Here is a 27,063-nt window from a genome sequence, read left to right on the forward strand (position 1 = left end):
AGAGGGGCAAGCAGGGCGAAGGAGGAGGTTGGTAGAATAAGTTAGACAGATGTAAAGGCTGTTTCTCTGTGTCACAGTTAGTAAAAGCATCATGAAATTGGTAAGACACAAACTACCAAAAGGAAACTTGGGAACTCCTATTATAAAGCACCAGCATGTTGAGTGCTGTAATCAAACACTGGGATCTTATTTTGAAGCAACAGTTATAAAGTAAAGTATAAGTAAAGTCAACTTAATACAGTTCTTTTCAAAATTCTTTCTTGCTCATCTAAACCAGTGGTTCCAAACCTGGAGGTCAGAGACCATGTGAGGGGTCGCAAGATTAGTCTGTGGGTCGCTGAATGATAAATGGGACAGAAGTGAAGGACAATAATGCTTTGATACACAAATCTACTGTTGGATTCTTTTTTTAGTGACACTAAACACTTGACACTTTTTATTTCACAGGTTCGTAAATTCTAAGTAATTTCCCCCGAAGCTTACCGAAATAAAATATGAATTTGAATTTTTTTAATACATTTTTTACATGCACATAATTCTGGCATAACTCTATTCTTTGCTTTTGTCTTGTGACAAACTGCCTAGTTGTATTTCTTAAGGCCTCTAACAAGCTGAGAGATTTAGGGGAGAAATTACGCTCCGATGACACTGCTCACAACAATTAGATGTACTGTATGCAACCTGTGATGAGGCGACACAAACACACCCTGCTTCATAGCCAAGCTTGGTGAGAACCACTGGTCTAGATGCTTTCAGAGGTATAAAAAGAATGCACTCCTCTGTAATAAGAGCCTGGGTAAACAGCAATATATCTGTAAGGAAATGAGCTTTAACTCCAGCCTTTCTTAAATTCTTGGCAGCTTTGTGACTACATTGCCGAAGGGGGTGCAGACAAACAGACGACACTCCAGGCCATGTGCAAAAACTACAAGCAGTAAAATCAAACAGACTTCAATAGGAATTACCCAAAAAAAAAGACTGAATGTGTTTATAATGCAAATACTCATTTTGAGGGCAGGAAGATAATAAGAGCAGCAGCAACTCTACTGGCTCTGAACTGCAGCGAGAAGTCTCAGAACAAAGGATTCAAGCATTCGCAGAAAAACTCAAAGCGACTGCAAGGAAGCGAGTGTCAGAAATCTTTGTGTTGTTACTATGGTGACAGAGACTAAACGCCTATGAGAGAAAGTGTGGCTGTGAGCAAACACACACGCGTTTGGTGAAGCAGCAGCTTTATCCGCAGTTAAACAACAAGTGTGGAGACACACAAGTGAACTGCAAACACTGCAATCACACTCTGACGCAGCTCCCAGTTGAAGTTAGGTAGGATGTGTGTGTGTGTGTGTTAGTTAATTAAGTCTCAAAACAATAAAGGGAGGGTAACTTTCACACACACACACTTTGGAAACCCACTCCTGCCCCTCTCTGGACAGCTCTCTGATCAGTGCAGGTATCTCTAAATTTTCAGATATCACAAGATGTGATAGATGTGTAGGAAGAAAAGGATATGAATTAAATATTTCAAAATAAGAGTTCGTATTATATTTTTTGCATGTATAGGGATCAAAACAATTCATCTGCAGTGTCCTGAGAGCTGTGTTGGCCGGGGGGCTTTATGGGAGGGGGCGGGGGGAAGCCTACCTTTGCAGTGGGTCACACGTCGCATCCCTTGTAAAAGTCACAGAGAGAGACACAAGCACCAGGTGAGGGGTGGCATGGCTTCCTCACTTCCTGGTCTGTCCTAACATGAGTGCACTTCCTGTTTCCTGGTGTTAATGAACAGCAGCTCTGTCCATAGAGCTCCTAATGAATCAGTGCTCCTTCCTTAATGGTCTAAATGAATTAATGCTCATTTCCTGCATGCTTGTGTCCCACCCCTACTGTATGTGGTGAGTGGTCGCATTTATTCGGCTATTTGTCCTTTTTTCCTTTGTTTAGACACACGCAAAAAAAAAGTGTATATTCTTCTAGCAGTTTTTCAAATAAACTGTTGTTTCTAACTATAGAAGTAAAAGAGGCAAACAAACCTGCACTGGCTTGCAGCACATTTAGTTACATCCACTTTGCATGTAATCTCTTCGTGTATTGCAGGTCAGCATTATACTGGCAGAATTTACTGTTGTAATTATCATTTGCATTGGTTAAGTATCACCAAGTGGAAGTTATGTCCATGATGCTGTCCTGATTGTGCTGCTATGCAGATTATTTGTCGATAATTGATTCAAATGTCCAATAAGTGGTGTACAGTTGCAATAATTAATCCTGTGGCTCACTTTCTCCTACTAATCAGCATCCCACATCAGGTAGTGGCAGCCTTAGAGATGTTTAAATTGCATGAACAGGCTAGACTTAACCAGCTGCATAATAATACAGGATTTATTACTGTGGATATTGACCGCATTAACATTTCTACCTCTTAATCTGATGGTTACAGATTACAAATACACAAATAACATGTATTAGTTTGTTTTATGAGTGGATCACATTTTCTGTAATTGCACAACAAACTAAAACAGTACTAAAGGTAGTTTGTTAGATGGGGTGGATCAGTAAGACGTACATTTTTCTTAATGAATGTGCCTCTCTGGTAGTGTGTGCAGTCTGAGCTTTGTTAGGATGCAGCCTAAACTGAACTGGAGCCAGGTGTGTAAACCAAATGAAAAACAGCAGTTCAATTTACACAAAAATCAATATCATGCTGCAGATGGAAAATCCGATCAATAGTCATTTAATTTCATATTCAATCCCATTGTCTTGTTGTCATGTGTTTCCTGCTTTTTGTTTGAAGAACAAACGGGTGTACTCGATGCTTTACTTGTTCTGGAAACACTATACATCTGTGTGGCTCATCAGATCCAGACAGCAGTCACAACTTGAAGAGAAAGTCACGTATTTTTCAACCTGGGTCTTATTCTCACTATCATAGTCATAATGGTAATGTCTATAAAGCTACCTAAAGAGGCTAAGTTTTTACAAACCATAGTCAGAGTGGCCACAATTATGAGAGTAAATATGAGACCCAAAGTGAAAAAATTCAGAATTAGTCAGTAATAAAAAAAACATTAAATTATACGCAACTAAAGTTCAATTTAAACAACAGAAAGATCTTGTTAAAACAGAAAAGATGAATGAAAGTGTGGACATGAAGATGTGGTGATGGATGAAGTAGACTAGTTACATGTGAAGGAAAGGATCACGGAAGGTTTGACTCTGATGTTAAAGACACAACATGATGTGGAGTCTCCCTCAGTGGTCCTCTGTGTGCAGAAATCAGTTCAAGGCACTGACTCAAATTATAACTGACATCTCTTTCTGTCTTATTTTGGAAACCATAGAAGAGATGAATAAATTATTCTTTGCTTTGACAGGATTGCTGCATTGAGCTTTAACTCATACAGGGAGCCACTGAGCACCTGGTGTGAAATGGCTCTCAGTGGGTTGTATCATAGCATGAAACTATTACAGCTGCTACAGAACCATAAAGGGCCTCTAGTTCTTACCTGCATTGAACACTGGATCCCTCTGTTTGCTGCAAAGTAAACAGACAGCTGTCATTCTGCATCCAGCCTCCACATAAACCATAACATTTTGATTTGAAAGTGCTTTATACAGAGATCAGGTGGAAAAATCCACTCAAAACACAAACAGCCTCCTGTCTCGTGTGGGCAGGAAGCCTCAGTAACAGTGAAGATGAATGTGTGAGCCCCTGACTGGGGTAAGTTGATTCAACTGTGTTACCTGTCACTTCTTTTGCCGCTGGAATTGCTCCCAGTGGATCCGGCACGGGTTCGGTTGCCCTTGGAATCTCCCGAATCTTTCCGAGTGAGAGTCCCCACATGTTCGTTTGAGTTGGCTCTCCTCACAGTGCTGTGGTGGGAGGAGGGTGGACAGAGGCAAAAAGAGACAGGGGAGAGTGAGAAGCACAAGAAATAGGTCATAAAACTACCTGATACTGCTTTTCTAAAAAAAGATTTCATCCAGGCAAAAGCCTCTGAAAGCTTATGAGGGAAGACGTATTTATTTCATGATTCAGCTCAGATCTACTTCATCTTTTTTAAAAAAAAAAAAAGAGTAAAAAGGAAAAGGGAGTGACTCTTTATAACAGTGTCAGAGAGAATCTGAACTGCATAGAAACATAGATATTTGTTGTTTTCTCACACCTATTCTCCCTCTTTATACCACTCTGGTGATCTTAACTACAGTGTCACCACAGACCTGTGCAAATCTGCATATTGGTGGTGCAGACAGCCTGCCTATTCACAACAATGAAAAGGCTCCATCAGCAATCCAATGGCCAGTAGGCCCAGTCACCTAATCCACCCTATGGGAGAAAAGTCTATTCAAACCCTAAAACTGGCCGGTGGCCGTTATCCCTTCTGGAGAGCCTGTGTGTGTTTGTTCACTAAATAGCAGGATAGAATAGAAAGAAGAGAGAGAGAAAGAGAAACTGTTGTTTGCTGTGTTATCCCACGAGGAATCATAGTAATTGGGCCACAGGGCATTGGGGAAGGCTGTTGTGTGTATGCCAACACTGATGAGATTGTGACCACTCTGCAGTTCAGATTAATCCCACAGATGGTAAACAACACAAACAGACAATTTAAACAACAAACAGTGACTATTAGTGAGTGAAATGGTGAAAGGACGTGTCATAGTTATCATGTGACCTGGTGATGGATTTAATAGGTAAGGGTCAACGTACAGCGAGGGGCACTCATTATTGCACAATGATCCTGCATCACGGATCGGGGTGTCAGGGTTCGCTCTGCAGTAATGAGTGCCTCTCGCTGTACATTATCCTGCTTATTACATGGCTTCCTACTAAACTAATCAATAATTTGACTTAAAATACTGATTTAAAATGATTCTATTATTGATTTAAGAATGATTTATTGCTATACATAAATAACAGACCGTAGAAAGCTGTAACTGAACCAGTCAGAATCAGGTATTAAACAAAGCCGTGTAATAATGGTTAGCATCGGAGCTGTGATGATGTTAGATTTTGATCCGTTAACTGTAACCTGGTGATCCTCTCACCTGAGCGGCAGGCAGAGAATTCTGGTAGTGCGAGACAGAGAAGACAAACTGGACAGATTGGCGGGACATCACATTGTAGATGGACGGGACGCAAACAGGACATAATGTCATAGTTGGGAAATACAAGTTATCAGAGAGAGACAAAGACAGAGGACATGCAAGACAGGAAAGATGGTAGAGACAGACAGCCCAGAGATAAACAGAGGGGACGACTGATGACCGATGACCAGTCACTCAAGTATTGCACCCTGCAGTATTAAATATGCTATCGATAACTGCTGCAATTTGATGTCGAGGAGAAGATGTCCTAAGTTTAAATTTAAGTTTAAATTTAAGAGTCATAAGCTCCATTTCTATCTTTCCATCTTGTACTTTGTATTTTTTCTGGGCATTTCAGAGTTTAAGCAACCTGGAGGGAATTAAAAGCTTATACAGAATAACTATTTTATTGGCTCATTCCAGTAGTTTTTACACGTAATATATTTCAATTTGTTGTACGTCAGTCACACAACCCACACTCACAATAAATAAAATAATTATGGATTCATTACTTCTCCACTAGAATTTGTTTTAGGCATTTTGCAGAAGGCCTTGAGATTGAGAGATGAAAATTACAAACGAAGGTAAAATTTTTGGAAAATATAACTGAGGAAAATTCAGAAATTTTTGGTGGAGAAATGGCAGATAAAGTGCCAAAAAGGTAATTGGAAAGCTCAAAGGTCAAGATGTCACAACGTAAAAAGACACCAGTTAAGTTCAAAACCCAAGAAAATCACATTGGTCGGTATTGATACCGACTCACTTGGTGTTTGTGGTTTGTTTCTATCAACCATCCCAGTAAACCTCAAGGTGAGAGCCAGCGAGCATCAAAAGTATCAACCTTCAGTATCGGAAAACATCCCCGGAGCAGAATTAAAAGTAAACACATGGAAAATAAAGGAAACAGCGCCACAGGGGAGTTAACTGTAGCTGGTCTCTGCTGTCTGCTGAGCTTCATCTGATTATGGTAATGTCATCCAGAGATGGGAAAAGGCTATTGTTATGTTGACAGGCAAGATTGATAACCTGTGCTCCACATGCATGTGTAAACGCACAAACACACAACAGAGAAGCAGAGACCAGCCTTGTTAAATGTCAGTCACTTTGGTTGATAAAAAGCCAGAAAATTTGACAATTTATGATACGAATTATCTGACATGGCACAGACAGACAGAACCAGAAAAAGCCTTGAAACAAATAAAATGTCTAGAAATGCAATGTATACAAGACCTGGCCTACATGCAGCTATGTCTGGATTTAGCATGTTTACAAGAGTGTTCACGAGGCATGAAGGTCAAAAGACACACCAAAAGATGTACTGACTTTCACAGAAAAACACTCCACTAAGATCCGTAGGCTGGATGGGGACTAGTTTTCTTCTCCTCACCTCTTGTTGGCTGTTGAGCTCATGTCCTTCCTGGATCCAGATCCAGATGGGGAGGGCAGAGTGCCGCCGCCTTTCTTTGGTAGGATGGTCCCGTTGTTTACTGTGGGTCGTAACGGCAGGGTGGCAATCATTGGCCTGGCTGGAAGAAAACAGAACAACAGCAGGGCATGTTCAGAAAAAAAGATATGAGACCGGTATCAGGGTCAACTGATGTAGTGTCATTAAGATAACATGCGAGAGTGAGCAGCTACAGATCGCTGGAAACAAATGGCATTTCCCAATGTTCAATATTATCTTGAAGACTTTTGAAATTAGGTAAAAATCTGTATAAAGCTGGATTTAAACATACTGTAGAATCCCATATGCAGCGCAAAGCCTCCCAGGATGCACCGGACTTACAGGTTGGTAATCATCGCTCACTGTTTATGCCTGTTTCTAGGGGGATTTCTTTCTTGCTTGTTGTTTATTAATCAAATGATAATGGTAATCACTAACTGATATATAGTGCAACGATTAAGCTCTGCAACCTTTGAAATCACACATAAAACACTCCCCCTGCATCCTGCTCTTCAGTGAGAGAGAGAGAATTTAAATGTTTACAGTGTGATATATCATAAGGACAAAAGTAGAGGCAGCACAACAATATGAATTAGCTTAACTCGATGCTTTTTTCCCCCTAATCTGTTAACATTTTTCCATATAGATGATAAACATTTACAAATCATCTGACAACACAAAAGGAGCATGCACACACACATTCACACACAGCACGCATGCCACTCATGCTAGCCCAGAATAACAAATCCAAGCTGCTGCTTTATCTGCAGTGATAAATATTTAATAGACCCTTTTTCATCCTGCAGGCACACGCACACACACAGACACACACACACACACACACACACACACACACACACACTCAGGCCTACACACACAGAAATTGCTCCGTTATCTTTCATGTAGTAATTACGCAGCAGGGGCAAACTGAGGTTGTAATTTTGTTAGCATGTTAAAGAAGATGAATATGTCTGTTTGCTCCGATGTGAGTCCAAATGCAGTCTGCATGTTAATCCTACTGAAGCAGATCACTGCACTTTAGCAGAGGGGAGCAGGCTGCTGGCTCTCTTCAGCTAACAGCAGGGAACAATAAGGGAAAGCAGCTCTGAGTCTTCTGAGTCATCCTTCAGCTCCCAAATCAAACTGAAACTTCATCCGTCAGTCACTCCGGAGACTGAAACTGGCAGCAGCTCAGAATCATAATCGTAAAAAAAGGCCCAAAGTGCAAATGATTTCACATGCAGACTCGATCAGGAGAAGGTGCTATTTGAGAGACAGATTGTATGAAACACACCTCGGCTGAAAATCGACACATGCAGCATTTCTACACAATCAAACAGCACAAACACAGAAAACAGTATCATCAGACAATCTATTATGTTCAGTGCTTTTTTATTCTGTGATCATGTGAAGAGTTGTGCCTATTTTATTTGTGAGGAAACCTCCTTTGTAGGCGGTAATCAGAGACTGTGTCGGAGAGGTGTTGTTCTAACTCTAATTTAAAGGAAATATGCTTATTCACTCTCTTTCCGAGGGTTAGATAAGAGGATTGATGCCACTCTTGTAAACTAATCCTTTATAATAACTTCTGGGGGAGACTATAATATGTGGAGGATTGTGCTACATTGCCAGGTGTTCCTATTATTTTCTCCATTTGACTTCACATAATTATCTTATGGCAATTTTCAGCACGAGAACAACTAAATATATCTTTCTTTTTTAATGGGGGGGGTTTGGCATTTAATAGAAAGGTTGCATACACAGAGGTAAACAAAAAAAATGGATGCTTAGCAGTTTATTCTCACTAAGCCGTCACAGTCCACCACAGACACAAATGTCCCCTGGTTAACAATGAATGTCTTTCTGTTTTCAGACTCAGTTCACAGTGCATTGACTTCAGGCAGTGCAGTACTGAAATAACTGTGTGTTTCCTTGTGAAATACTATATACAACATAATTCCAGCAGGCAGTGACTGAAATGTGCTTTCTGCAAACACAACACCAGGCCTGGTTAGTGCAGACAGACTTCACAGTCGGCCTACCTGGCTTCCCAACATTGCTGTCTGCTGAGGGAGACTTTCTCATCAAAGCAGGGTCTATACACGTGACGCACGACACGTTTAACAACACAACACAGTCCAGAAGGAGGGAGGACAGGAGGGAGAGGAAGAGGAGATAGACAACTAGTCAGAGGAAGGACATAAGTGAGATTTGAAGGAAACGTCATCAGGAAAGAGAGAGAACAACGTGGAAAAAGAGAAAAAGGATACCACCAAGAACCACAAAACCTGCTGACCTTGTCGCTCAGCACTTCAGAAGAAGTGTACACTATGTATGTTACCTTTGGTGGGTCCTCTGCGTGACCCCATGGCCTGCTGCTCCTCAGACATGTTGAGCCGGCGCACAACATCGGCCAGAGCGGACTTTAGCAGCTGAATCTCATCCTCCTGCATCTGGACCCTCTGCTCCAGGGAGGCGATGCGGTCGGTCACCTCCATACTGCTGGCTGCTGATGCACTGTCATCTGAGGAAACACAGTGAGTTCAGGTCAGAGGTGTGCAAAACATAGTGGCCACATAATTGCACATAATTTCAAACATAAGTAAGTCAGTCAGTGCTGTCTACTGTTGTTTCAGAGGTTCAACATTTTGAGAAATATGCTTATTGGTTTTTGTGATTGGATTGGATTTAGATGAGAAAATCGACACCACTCTCATGTCTGTGTGGTTGATATGACGCTACAGCCAGAAGATAGTTAGTTTAGCTTAGCATTTAGACTTGAAAGAGGAGGAAGGCTTGCCTGGTTCTGTCCAAACATAACAAAGGAGGTTATTGCTCCCAGCCAAGAAATAGTCCCATAACTCCTCGTAAAACCAGAACTTGTTGTCTTTACTTTCAGGATTCCTGTTTGAAACAAGCTATGACAGGTTAATTAATGAGCTTTAGAGGTGATGTTTGGATGGATTTTGTTACTTTCTGAATTTTCTCATCTTTTAAAATATTTTCATTTATTCATATTGTTATTTCCAACTAATTGGTTACATCCTTTTGACATTTTTGTTTAAATATCCCGTCCTGGATCATGTCTGTGTTGTTAAGGAATATAAGGAGTTTATGTAATTATTACCATCCGAAAATGCAACCCTTGTTGGGTTTTTGATTCGGCTATCAACTGTTTTTACTTTTAATTGGTGCAGGTGGAGAAAAAAGCATAGAAAGAGGAAGGGGATAGAATAGAAACCGCAAGCTTTCACACTATTAGCTTTATACTTTCAGACTGTCAGACGGTCTGTTAAAGCCTTGCATGATTCAAAGCACTGACTGATTTTCTATTAAAACTTTTTTTATTCATGAACCTGTTGAACCATGCCTTTCTGTGTGTTCTTTGAGTTTAAACTAACTTAACACATTATTATCACCTCTGCACCTGACACCCCGATAAAAGGCCAAGCACCGGCCACCAGGGTCCTCTTCATTAATGATAACACACACACACACACAAACACACACACATGCAAGGTCTCCTCCATTAACACTTTGATGTCACGGTGGCTTGATGAAATATTAATGTAAATCACTGCTGTGTTTTCCCTGCAGACTTGCAATAACAGTCTGATGCATTATGCATTAGGGAGCAGGCATCTGGTGATTAGGCAGATCTGCGGTCTGTGTTCCTTCTGAGAACCTGAGCTGAATCCCGACTGCCTGGTAACATTATTAAAATCTGAGGAGGCTATTGACTTCTGTAAATAACATTCTTAAACTATCGAGTACAACAGTGCTTTAATCACATTGAAATGTGTCTGAATTCAGACGATGTGATGAAAGCAAAGCTGTGTGTTGAGCATCTGAGTCTCTTAGATAAACAAAAAATGCTCAGGGGATCCAGGGCATCCCTACACAGAGCCTCTCTGTGGGTAAAAAAATAATAATCTTTTCGGTATACCTAACTTGTTAGCAAATGTGATTTTCCAGCTGAACAGCAAAGGTGTTACTTAGTTGTACTTGACAAATGATTAACATACAGTAAATTAGTCAATGTTGCCAATAAAAAACTATTTCAGTCAGTTGAAAAGCATTTAGAAACAGTCTCTTTCCTTTGTAAAATGTCATGCTGAAATTTTGCATATTTTGGTAGAAAAACCCAAAAAGCATGCAGTCAGACATTTCAAGCAGATCCATCATTACACCACAAAAATCTGACAAAGTTAGTTCTTGATTGAAATAATCAAGAATAATGTGATACTAGAGTCTGTTTGATTACATGAACATCACTCTTGTTTCGATACACTATTTATGCATGACAACAAGTATTCAGAAGTCTATAATCCCACAAGGTGCAATGAAGTCGTTTTAATTTAATTGGCAGAACATGTTGGAAAAGCAATTTCACAGATTTTTTTACGAGTGGACAAATTCCATTAGTGAGCAAAATCCGCTTTTTAGCTGGTTATGAATTGTTTTAGTCAGGGAGACCCTCGATGAGACGGGATGGTAAATGGGTGCATTAGGCAGATGAGACGCTTGATGCTTGTAGCAGAAAATAATAGAAATCTGAGCAGACTCAGAATTTCTGAATCAACCAATTACTATTCACAAAGAAACATACCAGCTATAGGTGTGTATACACACACACACACACATACACACACACACATACAAGCGTCCTCCATTGCCATGTTTGATTTTGCTGGAACCCCATCAGTCATTTTCACAGCCATTACTGGTGTCTTGTGATGAAAAACTTGTTGGACGAACAAAAACGACATCGATTTCACTGAAACAACCCACCCAGTGAGATTCCATAATGAAAACCCCCCATCTGTGGAAATGGAGTCAGATGAAAACTGCAGGTCCAAAATCTAAAACATTACACTCCCAGCAGTGAAGTACTATGAAAAAAAAAGTCTGCTTTAGTTTATATGCTCATATTCACCTATAGACCAATTTCTACTCAAAATAAAATGTTTTTATCTTTCATGACACACTGCACCAGTCTCACTTCTTCATTTACACAAACACTGACAAAGCCTTTTCCAGAGATAAAGCTGGATCTTAATAACTTTCTGCTCACCTGAGACACTTTCTTTGAAGCAATCCTTGTTCATATTCACATGTGTGTCACAGAGTGAATAACCAGAGATAAAGCCTCTATTATCTGTTCAACATCTGTTGTGGGTCTGCTCCCAACACTGACACAATGGCAGCATGATACCATCAGTCGTAGAGATACAATGACTGGCTGTCACGGCCGTGATTCCCCAGCTCTGGGCTAACATCCTCCGTCTGCCACCCTCTGGGGTAAGTTGACACCCAGTAACATGTTCGCAAGCAGGGTAGAAATCAGAAAAGGACAAATTTTGTGATTGTTTTCATGGCAGGATGTGTGTTGATAGTGTTACACTGACGTGACCGCAGCACAGTCAGTGTGGATGCGGCTAAATTTGCTCTTGATGTGACAGCACTCTCCGGGGCTCGGGTCACATGATTTCTGTCCAGGGAGTCAGAATCAGTAAGATGTCAATCTTCATTTAACAACAAATCCATCAGCACAAACGCCCCTGGGCGCTTGTGTCTCGCTTTCATCCCCACAAAAGCAGATCATTACACCCCACCAATCTCCTCTCACTCTGGTGCTCTATTCACACCTGTCAGACGGCTGCGTAAATTACTTAATTTCTGCCAGTCCTCTCTGCCAGAGCGTCTCTCTGACTTTCTTTTTCTGTCCTTGTTTCATTATCTGCTCAATATGTGGCTGGGTCATAAATCCGAGACGGATCTCTGAGCCCCTCTATCTGCCCACCTTAATGCATGGTGGCGCACTGCTCCCTATTACCTTCCCCTGCAAGGCCATGTCATTGTGCCAGGACCACCTGCCTGCTTAAGTGCTTGTCCATCACTTCAGCCACAGGGACTCTCTTCAGCTCATTTTTTCTGCCCCATAGTAACCACACCCGCCCTTTCTTTCATCTCCACATTATTCCTGAGTCATTTACTGACCTCATTGCCACCAATAATGAACACTGGAGCATGCACACATGCTCTGACCCATTTCCCCCCTTCTGCACTCTCATCAGCCATGAAGATCAATACCCTGAAGGAGTGAAAATAGTGCTGGGTAAATGTATCAGCCCACAGACAGAGCACTTTCGCATTTTGAGCAATACACGGCAACCTCATGCATAAAATATCTTCTGCAGCCCAGTGTGGATTTGAGCTGTCTGGCGTCCTTCAGTTGTACTTCCACATATGAGAAAAACACACACGAGAGGATATGAATATAAATAAACACTCTAGGAATAAAAGAAAATGACGTTAAGGAAGTTCCCTGTGAGGAAATGTCATGGTACCTGCTGTCTCACCATGTGTTCGAGTTCTCCTGCACACTTTGACAATAACCACACTGACAACCGGAGTGATTGATGTCTATTTTCTTTTCACTCAGCGATGCGGCGAAGCCAAACAATAAAGCTAAATTGCCTTGATGGAAAGTTCAGAGGCCAGGTCACGCTATGCCACAATGGGGGGTTACGAAAAAACCACAAGCAGTGTTTGCTGACAACCAACAGATCAAAGAAACAAGAGGCTGCAGGAAACGGCCTGTCACAACATTATGACAACAATTCCTGTTTTTCAGAGACAGAGAGGTAGCGCTGATGCCACACTGCTGGCACATCTATCTACTTGCTGGATGCAGATAGCAAACTGGACGTTGCCGACTGGGTTTAATTTCATAACATGAATGCACATGGCCAGGTGGTGTGTTGCCACAGTGCCAGCTCAGCTACTACAGATTGTGCCTTCAGGAAAGCCATTTCTCCCAAGACCAATGAATCACACTTATTAAACAACCCAACTTCAGTCAGCTGCTGGCTTCACTAATAGAGGTCTGGACCTAATCATTATCGCGTGGCATGCAGCATTTAATCTTATGCAAAGAAAGAAAGACGGTTGTGATTTAGAGACAGACAGAGAGAAAGGTAGTGGGACAAGATGGAGACAGAGTGAAATGAGAAACGTGCTAATAGCTTTCTGAGGATGTACTTACTGGCATTAAGCATACATTGTTTACCATGTTGACCATCTTAAGTTAGCATGCTAACATTTGCTAAACAGTGCTAAACACACAAAGAACAGCTGGTGCTGTTGGGAATGCCATTTGTTTTGTAGGTATTTGGTCATAAACCACAGCAATGGACACTTGAGTAAAGGCAAGCTGAAGGTCACTGGAGTGATTACAATTCATCCTCTGGGGACCATGAATGCATATGTACCAAATTTCATGGCAATCGTGAAATGAGTGTCAAGACATTTCCCTCTAAGCGACAAATGTCAAACTCATCACCAGGATGAGGATCACCAAAGGCACTAGGATTCATCCTCTGGGGATCATGAATATCTTTACACAATTAAGCCCAATAGTTGTTGAGGTATTTCAGTCTGGACCAAAGTAGTGGACTGACAAACCAGCATTTCCATCCATAGAGCTGTGCTGCTAGCAAGAATAAAGAGTAAAAATAATATGAATGTATGTTGCACAATATATTTTTATATTATGCAAAGTAAAAGAATGTCATGTTTTAAATTGCAGCATTAAGAAAATTGTAGTCTGCCCCAGGCTTGATTGAAATCATCCATCATGTCAGCAGAATGAAAAATTGCAAAACCAATTGAGTTAAAGATTGAAGAAGAAGAGGAGAAAGACACAGTTAGTTAAAGTGTCATCAATCCTGTGTCGGCTGCTGCGGACACTGGATGACCTGACAGTAGTGTATTAGCTAATCAACTGGCCAGATTAGGGAGACAGACGCTTGGTTTACAAGCTGCGCCTGATGGCTCCTGCTGGACTGGGGCTTAGCACCTATAAATAGACTGAGGTGGATCAGAGAAGGGGAAGCCCTCACGCACAACCTGAGTGCAGATTAAAGAGGAGAAGACAGACAGACAGTGTTGGCAGAGGGAGGGAAACATGGCAGGAACAGACTGTTTTCGTGTCAAAACCAGAGCACTGAACAATCACAGAGACTGACAGAAGGATAAAAGGGTGAAAGATGGAGCTGTGAATGTGTGTGTGTGTGTGTGTGTGTGTGTGTGTATAGGTCAGAAAGAGTGTGTGTCTAGGTCATAGAGGAGAATGAAGAGAGGCCAAACGACTCCCACGAGAGATCCTACTGTCCTCCTACGAACATGTTAAATCCTTCCTTCCTGCCATCAGCTACATCCTTTCTGGGGTCAAACTCAGGTCAAATGTCCCCCATCCACCTTACAGCTCTCACCATCACACATACTCTCCCACACACAAAGCACCGACACCCTCACACACATGTCATGCAATTCAGACTTGCTGGACAATAATAGTAAAAAAAGAATGAAACAATTGCAAATGATCATTCTGGTCCAGGTTTCTTCTCACTAAAGAGTTAAATGTGCCATATGAAGTTGGCCTGTATCATAATTCACCTTCAGATTTTTGCCATATTTGCCATAAATTTGGAATTTGCTGATTGTACTCCAAAATTGCACTTCTGCCTTTTATAGATATCAATAGTTGAAAGAGTTGTAGCATCCCAGTACTACATTTTGAGATATTAGGGGGAGAGTGTTTCAGTTCTTTTTTCTAAGTCCAAATGAAACAATAATAATACTGGGGATGGCCTATCAATTTTAAAAACTGAAATATAAAATTTAACCCCCTTTCCCACCTCAGTAATTTTGGTACAGTCTTTCTGAGACAGTGTGAGGAATCTAGGAGCCACAAAGATAGAGAAAGCCAGGAAAAAGAAGATAAAGTAGACAGATATGGCCCGTTGAGACAGAATAACTCCTAACTTCTCCACTAACACAAAATGCACATACATACTACACATAGTCTTCTCTGTCAAAGAGGAAGTGTTCACGGTGTGGCGGAGGGATTATGCTGGATATGTGGAGCAGATCTTGCTCAATGCTAGTGATCCCTAAACTCAGGGGGTTTGAGCTTAGCAGCAGTCTGAATTTGTATTCTCTCTCTTCATCTCTAACCTCTTTTGCCTCTCTCTCTATTTGTCTGTCTCCCTCTCTCTCATAAAGCTGTGGTGGGATGGAGTCTTGAAACAAGGCTAGAAATTAATTGACTGTGGGAGGAAAACAGAGACGGATTAGGATGGATGGACTTTACAGTGTGTAGTAGTTTCCACCGTTAGTGGCGGAGTCCGCCATTCCCAAGCTGGATTAAAATCACCCTCACATGCGCAAGGGATTCACAGAAAATGATACAGCAGATGTCAGAGCCTTTAATGGCTTTTAAATGACTTTTATTCTGCAAAGTGGCAGAAAGTGGTTAGACTCACATTGGACAAGGTTACATTAATGGCAACCTTTCAAGTTACAGCAACCGGAAATTTTACTTCTATCAAGAAGTCATGCAGGGACCATGATATAGAGGAACTACACACAAAACAATGTTTTTGCACTGTGCACATCATCACAATGATTCTTGTGAGCTTGTGATGTTATTACAGCAGATTTTCCCAATATATAATGTGTGTAAAAACTGCTTTTTCTGCTCAAAATTAGGTTGGATTTGAAAGTTTGGTTCAGCCAAATTCTCTGTCTCTTCCCTTACTGTGACTAAATAGGTAAGATTCAGAGGTCTAATGTGTTTGATGAGGATTTTAGCAGATTTTGAGGGTGTAGTTACCCTTTAAGTGCAACATGTCTGCCTAGTGGTTGTGCAGGTGTACACAAATCATGTGAGCACCATATTTCCATTCCAAAAGGCAATGAATTTGCAACTTTGACAATGTTCTACATTTCTGCTTTGTCATTAAATCCTGTGATAGCCATAAAATTTAATCAGACAGTCTAAAATAGAATTTGACAAAAAATGAAAAAAGCTGAAGAAAGACAGACCCTCTTTTTTCTGCGACTTTTAGGGAAGGAACAGACCACAGAGGCACTAAGTCATGCTTGGCAGTGACTCCAGGCTCTGACACAGACCTCTTTCTCAGTCTCAACCTTTCTCTACATAAAACAGGGCTTTGTCCCTCAGTAACAAACAACCAGGAAGGAACAGGAGGCGGGACACTTGTTCTGTCCGATGTGTGTGCGTGTGTGTGCGCTCTCATGTTGTTCCATCCACTAACAGTGTTGTTAAGGGAAACCAGATTTCCATGGTGTGAGAATGGTCTAACACTCATAACAGTGATAGAGTCTGTGTGCACCATCCTGAACATCAGCCAATCGAATCTCTACCATCTGGAGGGGTGAGAACATACACTGGCGCTGTTGGCAGCAGACAAGATCATTACACAAATATACAACAAATATTAAAAACTGATTTTAGTTATTGGCATTTTTGGTGTGTTTCTATTCTTGAACTCTGCCCTCTAATGCACTCACTGCTATATGTCTGTGATGTTCATGGCATCACAGGAGTTATTTTGTGATGATTTACTTCTCTGTGTTCTCGCTCGACTAGCCATGTGTGCTTCTACATGCAGTCTATTTTCAGAGACAGAACTTTGACATCACCCAAAAAACACACCTGAGCCTCTCACATCCAGCTATATTTAGCTTGAGTGAGCAATAATAAATCTCACAAGGCCACCTCATTAAAATCTGTTTGCTCTCTGTGGTCACATCTGATGAGGACAGGTGGGATGTATCCTGTATCCTGCTTCACTCAATTAATAAATTAAATGCAGTAAAAATCTGAATAGATAACCATGCGTTTCTCTGGCTGGAAGTGTTTTTTCCAAGGACGCTGCATAAAAATGGTTGGTTTAAATAGTTTGGGGGAATTTTAAGAAGACCTGAGCCATCGTTTAAATTCCTGATTGATTGGACCAAACAGCAGCTGCTAAGCTCAACAGTGTTGGCTGTCCAAGCTTAAATTTGAGCATAGACCAAAGTCTTTAGAGCAGTGGTTCCCAAAGTGGGTGTCTTGAGGGAACGCTGCAAGATTTATCATATCATTGAAACTGTTCAAAACAGAAGAAGAATCGCCGTATCAAAACATCTATTTAATATGCAGTTATGCAGCAGCTAATGACATGACAGCGCATAGTTGCTAGTAGTCATAGTAACACAACATGTTATCCTGCTCTGGAAGTTTTCAGGAGCTCAGCAGTTAGAAAAAATAGTTACTGACCGAGCAGCTATGGAAAGATTTGATGCGGTAAACAAACAGAGCTCAAAGAAATGCTGATACATGTTGGCCCTCAGCACGGTCTGACAGGACTGAATCTGAGCCAAACAACTACAATAAAATCACACTGGACAGTAGTTGGATCAATTAACAGACAGGTTTTAGCAGTTTAAAACACATCTCTGTCTGACAGTGCTTCCACTGTGTTTTTCCCAACATCATCTATGCGTGATGAGGCCCTTTCATCCCTGGTATACATGAAAACAAGACAGCTACGGTCAGTGGAGTCAGACCTGTAGGTTGTGCTTTGTCCACACATCAACAGCAAGCTCACAATTCCTGCAAGATTTTAGTTGTCAATGTTGATTTTCACTGTAAAAAAAAGTCTTTTCTCTCTGATTCTGAGAACAGAACGTGTCATTTGTCTTTGATGTTTATGATGAAAGTTTTCTGAAATCATACTGAACTGCACTAAACTGTTAAATCATCTTATCAGGTCTGAACACTTTTTAACTATGTTAGCACAGACTTTTCCTTTAACCCCTCATCTAACCTGACAAATTGACCATGATGAAGGAGGAAACAAATCAAATAACCACGTCCATCCTCCTTCCTCTCATCTCTGCACCTGTGGTTTGAATGAATCTATTTTTAATGGAATTTCTAATGGGATTCTCCTCTTTTCCCTCTCCATCTGTTACCGTCAAGCTGAACACATGCAATGGCACACATACACACACACACACACACACACACACACACACACACACACACCCGTAGACACACAGACACCAGCAGGGCTGAGGCTTCCCCATTGCTTCCTCCATTAACAGCAGGTGTATGAGACCAATTAGGGTGCTGAGCAGCCTCTGGGAGCTGGACCGCAGGCACCGAGAGGTTAATTACACCTGTTCACATCACAACTGGACAGATGAAATCCTGGCCAGGGCGAAGATTTGAAGAGCGACCAAATCGATAGGCCATGGCTTTGGGCCCACTGGAGACAATACGCCAATGGAAATAATTACCATAAATACAATCGAGCCAACACTCAGCATGTCACAGTAATTGAATTGATCTTTAATTAATCTTACACAGTTTGGTGTTAAATGCAGGATTAAAAGGGAGATTTATGGACAGACATTCATATGCACAGACATGCATGTGCACACATGAATGCGGACATACAGTATATACCTATGCTCATACAGACTCACACTGATGATGTTGAAAATCATTTGCATACTAATTGGAAACACATTTGAACACCTGACTGCGCTTTACTGTATCTTCATGTGTGAAAATTCATCATTTAATGCCTGTTTTCTTTTCTTGTGTCTCTCTGATTGGACCAAATACCTTTGTTGAGACTTTGAGCATCAAGCAGAGACTAGAAAATAATGGCATCTCCTTGGGATTCTGCTGAATTGTGTAATTTATTACAAGTCACCCTCCCCCACAGGTAGGATTCAATGCTCTGTTGAGCACAGTTAGTGTTACCATGCAGAGTGGAAGCATCCACACAACTCTGTTTCTGACTCTTTCATGGTATTTTTATGCATCCCTGACATAATGTTCAAGGACTTATGCAACCTGTATGTCTCCTCTGCTGACCTTGTGATGGTATGCACACACACACACACACACACACACACACACTCACCACAGTAAACTTGAAGATGGGTACACACAAATACAAATACACACACACACATACCCAGAGAGTGCTTCTGCCTTTCATGTTTGACTGCCAGAAGCATGAGTTACACACACACACACACACACACACACACACATGCAGAATCAGTATATATATTTATATATATATATTTAGCCCAGGAACTCACACGCTCCTGCTTTACATGCCTGATTATTTTAATGGGTCATGGGATGTGGCTGCGTGAATGTGTGTCAGTGGAGGAAAAGACATGAGGGAAAGAGAGAGAGAGAGAAGGGAAATACTCAGTTCAGACAACAAATGGCATCTTCTGCCCGCTGGCTCACCAAGAGGCTGTTTCCATGAGCACGCTGACTCTGACCTTCTTTCTCAATAAAAGGCATTTTATCACAAGCTAACCGCATCATACATAAAATATATCTGTGGAACCAAATATGCGGTCAAACAAATGTGCAATAGTGCGCTTGTTAGAGAGCAAAACATTTGCAAAGTTCAACTGTCTGCAGAAAAAGAAGAGAACTCAATGATACTGGTGTCAGAATATTGATAAAGATATTTGATGTATTACAATATTAATAAATTGTCTGACCTACTTTCTACTTTACAGCAACCACTGAAGCTGCATTCAGCCCTAAAAAGGGAAAACATCAGTAGATAGAGAGATAGAGGAGAGCAGGACACCAGTGTGCAGGGCTGGCACTACGTGGAAACCGGACTGCTTTCGTTATGTAAGTGGCATCATTTCTCAACTGGCAACAAGGGTAGCCACAGATCTGCTGGCTCCCACAGATCTCAAACACACACAAACACCCAAACACACACACACACACACACACACACAGCTTGACTCTGATGCAGCACAATCTGCTGTTTTAGACAAACACGGCACAGAGCAGGAGACGCAGGGTAGCTGCTGCACACACTCAATATAGCTGTAACGTGTACAGGTTTAACGAGCACACACTGTCACTCTGTGTAACTGTTAGCAGCTAATGGCTCTTTATTCTGCACATGAAAGGGAAAGTGGAGGGCGAATCCTTATCAGGAGAAAGGGGAGAAAAGAAAGTGAAAGAGATAAGGAGTAGGAGGGGGGGGGGGCAGCATGACTCGTGATTACAGAGGCCCAAACCGCCACGCTCAATATCTGACTGTCTGGAGATAAAAAAAAATGTAAAAAAGCTCTCTGAGCTCCACTTGGGGCAATTCTTAGAAGATCAAACAAAGAGCGTGAGAGAGTCTGACACAGAGATGAGGGTGAAGGGAGCAGAGCTTGAGAAGGAGGGAAAGTAAAGCAAGGTGAAGGACAGAAAAAGTCTGAGTGTTTAAAATTTAAGAAATCCAGAGAGACGGAGAGTGGTGTGTGCTTTCCCTGACACAGCAATAGGAAATCAATGTCAGCTTTTAAATGAATCAGCAGCAGTGGAAGCGTTATCACATTCTGGTCGATATTTATTAAACTGCTGCTCTGGGACGTGTTACAGTCACAGATGAAAAATGGCAGAGAGACACAATATTTCCTAATACTCCCCTCTCTTACTATTGCTCCATTGACATTTTTGAGCAGTTTTATCAGAGCAGAGGAAATATCAGAGCTCAGGTCAGCTTGACAGAGGGGGCATTCATAAAGAATATATATTGATATATAGTTGAGAGTCAGTGCATGTCAGTGAAACAGGACGACGATAACATACACGAGGTGCTTCGATTTCTCACCTTAGGAAGCAATTTTGACCTTAACTATTCCACAATTTTTAATAAATCAAAGGACTCAAAGATTCTATCAATACAATTTGAACGTAGATTTTCTGTAGTGTCTCAATTGAGAGAAACAAATGTCACACACATACACATACACACACCTCAGTCTCAGTCTCCTGCTTGGCATCCTTTCTTGGCTACTGTGCTTGATAACGTGAGCGGGCCTTTAATCCTAATCCTTCTACACGTGCCATCATCTATCAGGGTTTGGATAGAGAGACCTACAGATGCGCAGCAAAGAAGGGGAGGACACGAGATGGAGTCGTGCCACCTCTCCTGTGTATCAAGCTACCTCCAACAAACATCAAACAAGCCTCCATCTTTATTCATTTCCCCTCTACGCCTGCGCCATGCATCTGCTCTTCTACTGATCCAAACTTCCTTCTGTGGAGTTCTGTGTAACCCCTCTTTCCCTGTGCCCCCTCAGTTGTCTTGTGTAAGGTGAGGGCTGTGCCAATATGCCTGTGGGTGTACAGCGTGAGTGTGGAGCGTGGAGATAAAGGCATGTTTGATCCTAATCTGAGCAGGCATCATTAGCTCAAAAGGTAAATGAAGAAATCTCACAAATGAATGCAGACACTCGGATGGAGAGGCTTGGTGCTTTGAGATGAACCTGAGTGTGTGATCATCGGAATCACAGCACTGTAAGCGAGCCAGATTTACTTATTAACAGGCTTACTTATTAACACATCAAGAGCTTTTGGTACATCATTAACTCACATGTTTTTGCTCTGATGACTGCGCATTCGACTTGTGGAGATTTAAACTTAAACATCACAGCTTTAACGACTAGATGATTAATTGGTTAGATTATCAGCAATTTCAGTAATCAGGTAACTGTTTAATGCATTCACCAAGAAACAAAAGTAAAAGTCTGCAGCCATGCTGGCGGCTCTTTGAGGCGATGTTATGTGGAAAACTTCTCATAAAACATGGGCATACTGACATGATGACGGTGCTTATATGCTGATGTTTAACATGTAATATTTACCACGTTCATCACCTTAGTGTAGTGTGTTAGCATGCTAACATGAAAAGAAGCACTAACTTTTAGGACTTTTGGTCCGACAAATTTAAAAACTTGCACTCTGGGAACTGCGATATGTCACTACTTTCTATTATTTTACAAACTAAAAAAACTATTGATTAGAAAATGAGTAATTGATGGATTAATCAACAGTCTACAACATCCATCTTAATCTGTCAAAGTGAAACATTTTGTGTTATTGTCCCTTGGTGATGCATTTGTGTGTTTAAAAAGTTTAAAGCCTCTGGTGGTGCGTTCAAAGATGCTCAAACAGCTGCCTTTTGGGTGTTGAAACATACTTTCATGTTGTTGAAAGGCAGGACATGAACAAAGAGAGGACAGGGCAATGTAGAAAAATATCATATGAATGGTTGCTTATTGCATGACAAGGTTGTTTCTTTGTTGATTTTCAAACTTTAGCCTCAAAGAATGAATGGAAATCAGTGAGGAACGCATGAAATAAAAAATGGAAGCTTTACGGTAGGTTTTGGATAAGGGTTGGTGGTAATGTAACAGCAGGCAAAGTAGGGAAAACAACCAGGATGGTCCTTTAAAGTGATGATAACACACTTTCTTCCCCTTAAAATGAGCAAGTATCATGCCAATCTGGTGCAAGTACATTGGTAAATTCTATAAAAACAACAGCAATCTCATTACCAGGAACACAAGACAGGCTAATTCAATAAAAACCGTCCACACACTCCAGAACCAGCAGATTCCAAATGTGATTTCATTGATTTAACGCAGGACGAAAGCTTCAGAAAAGGATTCACTTCCTTAATCAGCTGTAATCAGCATGTGTCTGAGTGTGTAATGCAGCTAATTTTCAGTTAGCCAGAGCTTGGCCCAACCTCCTGAGGACAAAGCATGCAGCCTACGTGTGCTTCTGCAGTTTAGCTGACCTAGTCTCTGAACATTAGTCTGGTTGGATGCTCCACAACACATGGGCCGAGAGAGACGGAGAGAAAGAGGCGAATGAATAACATCATTGACTTTTGCTTCAAGTGGATCTGGGTTCAGCTGGATGGCAGAGCAGTATGATGTCACTTTGGCCTAGAGTCCCCCCCATACACACACACACACACACACGCTGGAGTGTAGCTTGTACACTCTCACATACACTCAAACACACACACATATCTTAGCTAAAGCTCACCCCATTAAGCAGTCTGTTGGAACAACGAACAACGTGCAGATGAGTGTGTTTTAGTTTCGTGTGTGTGAAGGAAAAAGAGAGAGCAGGTTGGAAAAACCCTGGCAACAGCCTCTCAGCAGCATTTCTTATTTCATCAGCTTTCTCAGGGAGGAAACATGACATTGTGGAGGATTACAAACAACCTCGTAGTGTAAGACAACTCACAGGCTCTCCCTCCGGTTGCTGGTCATGACAAGGCAAGAAGAACAAGGGGGGATCTTTACAATAGAGGCTTAGGAGTGTGCAATCCAAACTAAATGGAGCTTGGATTCTCAGAGAAATCAAGTCAAGAAGAAGTTACAGTTTCAAACACTGAACTTCTGTCACCTGTCACTGGACCATTAAGCCTTGAGGGCGACACACATGTACTGCAACACTGAAATGCCGTACCTGCCACCACACTGTAATTTGTGATATTTTTAAAGGTCAGTAATTTCCTCAGAGGGCGTAGAGCCATGCTGATTGGGTGTACAACCACTGCTACACCTGTTTTTCAGGTCAGTCAGACCGCCCCACCTCAGCTGTTATCCTTGGCACTGTCAGCACTTTGCTCATCACATGAGTGGAAAAGAAGCATACCCACTTGTAAAACATGAGCTGGATTCAATCTGATTCCTCACTTTTGTTACTTATTCCTGTTGCACACGACCTCACACTTCATATCACCAAAATTAAAGCACCAGCATTGATGCACCATCTTTAATTAGTCATTTATGTAACAAAGGAAGCTGTACAGGTGGAGGGAAATAGACATCAGTATATAAAACATTACAGGCATCTTTCAGTATTGGATGATTCATTTCTCTTCTATTAGCTTCTCTAACTCATCTGTCTCTCTTTGTCTGCATTTCCTCCATTGTGACCGTTTTAAATTTAATGAGGGAAATCCATAAGGGATAAAAGCTTTTAACTGGATTCACTTCATCAGAGATTCATGAAAGTAGGGAGGTACCCGGTATCCACGCCCGAGATGCCTCAAAGTGACTCAACAGCTGTGATTTGCTCTGTTGGACAATCGTGTTCACTCATTCTACCGACTGCTAGTGCTTACACAGCGCAGTAAATATTATTGATTTCCTCATTATCCACCGGCGGCAATTACGTTACTCTATGCTTCATCAACGATGGCTCACACTCGCTAAAAACCACACGGTCACAGCAACTGCTAAGTAAGTACACACTGGAAACAGTTCGATTACAAACAACAAGGATGCCACAGCGAAGAAGAGGGGTGACTCTTTTGGAGGAAAGCTCTACCCTTTGTGTGATAAGCATTTAATTCATCTTCATTGAGGTGGTTCAGTAAAGTTCCCCCCGCTACAGTAGAGGTCTCTTTTAGAGACACCAGTTATTGTATTGGGGATAATCCCCCTTTTGTGTGTGGGGAACACACTTGTCAGTATGCAGGCAGTGACGGTACCAACAAACACACTGAAAAATCACTCTGGTGTATTGGACTGAGACAAACTTCTGCAGCAATAAAAGACCTTGTCCAGCATAGTTTAGTAGTTCTTAAATGTTAAGAGATACAACTTAAACCCAAGGGTTTACTTTTAATACAAAAAAAGAAAAGAAACCAGAGCTTTGTGAAAATAAACCCTAAACTGATGTCATACTGATGTGTCATGCTGCTTTCCCTCTTCCCTGAGTCACCCTCTTCCACCCATAATATTAGCAGCCTGGAGGACGGTTCCTCCCCCTGCCAGCAAATATATTACATTAGTGCAGAGGGCAACATGAGCAATAGTGTGCTGTTCTGTCATTTCTGCTTTGTCTCATTCTGCAAACCGATCGCAATCAGCCAACAGGGGAGAATTATATTCATAACATAGCCCTCATCACATGGAGGAGAACCAGAGTAATCAGGACAGTGCTGTGAGCAAAGGGCTGATCCTCATCCCCTCTCCCTCTTTGTTTATTAGCTCTGTTGATGGCTGCTGGCTCACATGGGCTGTTGACATTATTCTGGCCTTGATTCCAGAAACCTCCCTTAAATTCAACAGTGTGTGTTTTCTGGAAATGCCCCTTGGCCTTGGTGGATATTTGAGGTCAAATATGCTCAAAATGAAGTCCTTTCTAGTTTGACACGCTGTTAGAATAGTTAGGCAGGCTTAAAAGATGAAGGGAATGAACCCCCTGTTTTCACCAAAGCCCTGGGAGCTGGAGTTAAAATAGCTGCAACACAGACACACAGACATCTACTTGGTGTCAAGTTTTGCCAGTCAGCTGGTGACATGTCAGGTCCAGAGAAACAGCATGCATGCAGGAATATAGGGGATGGGGGAGGAAGAGTGGGGAGGAGGATTAGGTAGTTTTACCGTTGCAGAACTGAAGCAGTGATGAGGTGTCATACAAGCTGCTGTAGCTGGAAAAGCCGTCCTCCATTCTCAACCTCTGCTCTGCTCCCCTGTGCTCCCTCTGTTATCCACCACTCCTTCGCTGCTCTCCTCCCTCTCTCTCTCTCTCTCTCTCTCTCTCTCTCTCTGGTGACTCCCCTCCGTTAGTTTATCGTTCACTTGTCGTCCAAGGCGCTCCCTCCATTCACTCTGCACGGGTCAGGCTCCCTGGGTGAATCACCATGGCAACCCATTCACTCCGATTATGTCATGTGAACTCCAACCCCTCTTCTTCTTCCTCCTCTTCTTCTTCTTTTCCTCCCCCCCTCTCACAGAAAGAAAGTCCTGAACTACAGCAGAAAGCACTCCCTGCTGAAGAATGACTGCACCGGAGAGACAGAGACAGAAGTTAAGAGGCTGCTGGTGGTTTTGGTCTCCCCCCCTCTCCCTGCACTCCTCCTCTCCTCCCTCCTGCTCCTCTTTTCCCCTCCCTCTATTCTCCTCCTGTGATTCTGTCCTCAGCAGAGGCAGCTGTGTGTCGTTAGCGCTCGCTGATCTCCAGCAGAAAAACAGCTTTAAGAGGGCTTGAGCTGAGAGCAGGCAGGCTCTGGCACAGGCAGTCACTGTGTGTGTGTATGTGTGTGTGTGTGTTCAGATAATGCTCGGGACAGCCCAGCCTTCCCCTGTCACCCAGTGAGGACGCGTCAGAGCGCAGGGGGCTGGGCCTGTTGGGTAGGTCCTCCTCCTCTGGCTTGGTGGGAGAGGAGAGGAGAGGAGGATCAAGGTAGGGTAGGAGAGGGGATGAAAAGAGAAATGATAAAGGTTGAAGGAGGAGAAGGGAGGAAAGGAGAGAAGAAAAGGGGAAATAGAGACAGAAGTTGAGGAGCCAGTAAAGCCAGAAGGAGAGGAGAGAAGAGGAGTGGAAAGGAGGAAATAGGAGACAAGGTAGAGACAAGAGAGGAGGGGAAATAAGAGGTAAGACGAGAGGGGAGGATGGGATAGGGGAAAAGGGGAGAGAATAAGGTAGGAGGGGAGAGGGGAAATGAGGAGGAAAGAGGAGAGGAGTAAGAAGGGAAGGACAAAAGAGAAGAGGACAGAGGAAAAGGTAGGGTAGGAGAGGAAAGGGAGAAGTGGAGAGAAGGAAGAGAGAAAGAGAGGAGAGAATAGAAAAGAAAGAAGGTGAGAAAATGAGCAAAGGAGTGGACATGGTAGGGTATAGTGAAGATGATGAATGAACCAATCCGATGGTTAGTTATCAAAATGACAAAGGCACTGTGGGTCCCTCAGTCAGTATATAGTAGTTAGTAGAGTTACTACATCACTGTACACATACACACACAGTCAGACATGTAATGGTTGAGAGTCAGATGGGGACAGACCATCACAAACAACCATCACATATTTCCTGCAGCCAAACA

General features: G+C 42.1%; 1 protein-coding gene across 6 annotated transcripts in view; it reads right to left on the reverse strand.

Annotated features, from left to right (window-relative positions):
- The window catches only part of eml1 (EMAP like 1), a 47,993-nt gene that overhangs the window by 10,161 nt on the left and 10,769 nt on the right, over positions 1-27,063 (reverse strand). For 2 of the 6 annotated variants that reach the window (XM_070841796.1, XM_070841794.1), the window contains exons 1-7: positions 25,628-26,259; positions 8,865-9,047; positions 8,566-8,619; positions 6,467-6,605; positions 3,739-3,867; positions 3,501-3,529; positions 1,642-1,668 (exon numbers count right to left, since the gene is read on the reverse strand). In XM_070841796.1, coding sequence (XP_070697897.1) covers positions 1,642-1,668; positions 3,501-3,529; positions 3,739-3,867; positions 6,467-6,605; positions 8,566-8,619; positions 8,865-9,047; positions 25,628-25,694 — 628 coding nt within the window. In that variant the 5' untranslated portion in view covers positions 25,695-26,259. Of the gene's footprint in view, positions 1-1,641; positions 1,669-3,500; positions 3,530-3,738; positions 3,868-6,466; positions 6,606-8,565; positions 8,620-8,864; positions 9,048-25,627; positions 26,260-27,063 lie in introns of those variants that run through there. The other 4 variants (XM_070841798.1, XM_070841799.1, XM_070841797.1 and 1 more) reach the window with 4 other exon arrangements.

The sequence above is a fragment of the Pempheris klunzingeri genome, chromosome 13 (genome assembly GCF_042242105.1).
Source record: "Pempheris klunzingeri isolate RE-2024b chromosome 13, fPemKlu1.hap1, whole genome shotgun sequence".
Lineage (NCBI taxonomy): Eukaryota > Metazoa > Chordata > Actinopteri > Acropomatiformes > Pempheridae > Pempheris > Pempheris klunzingeri.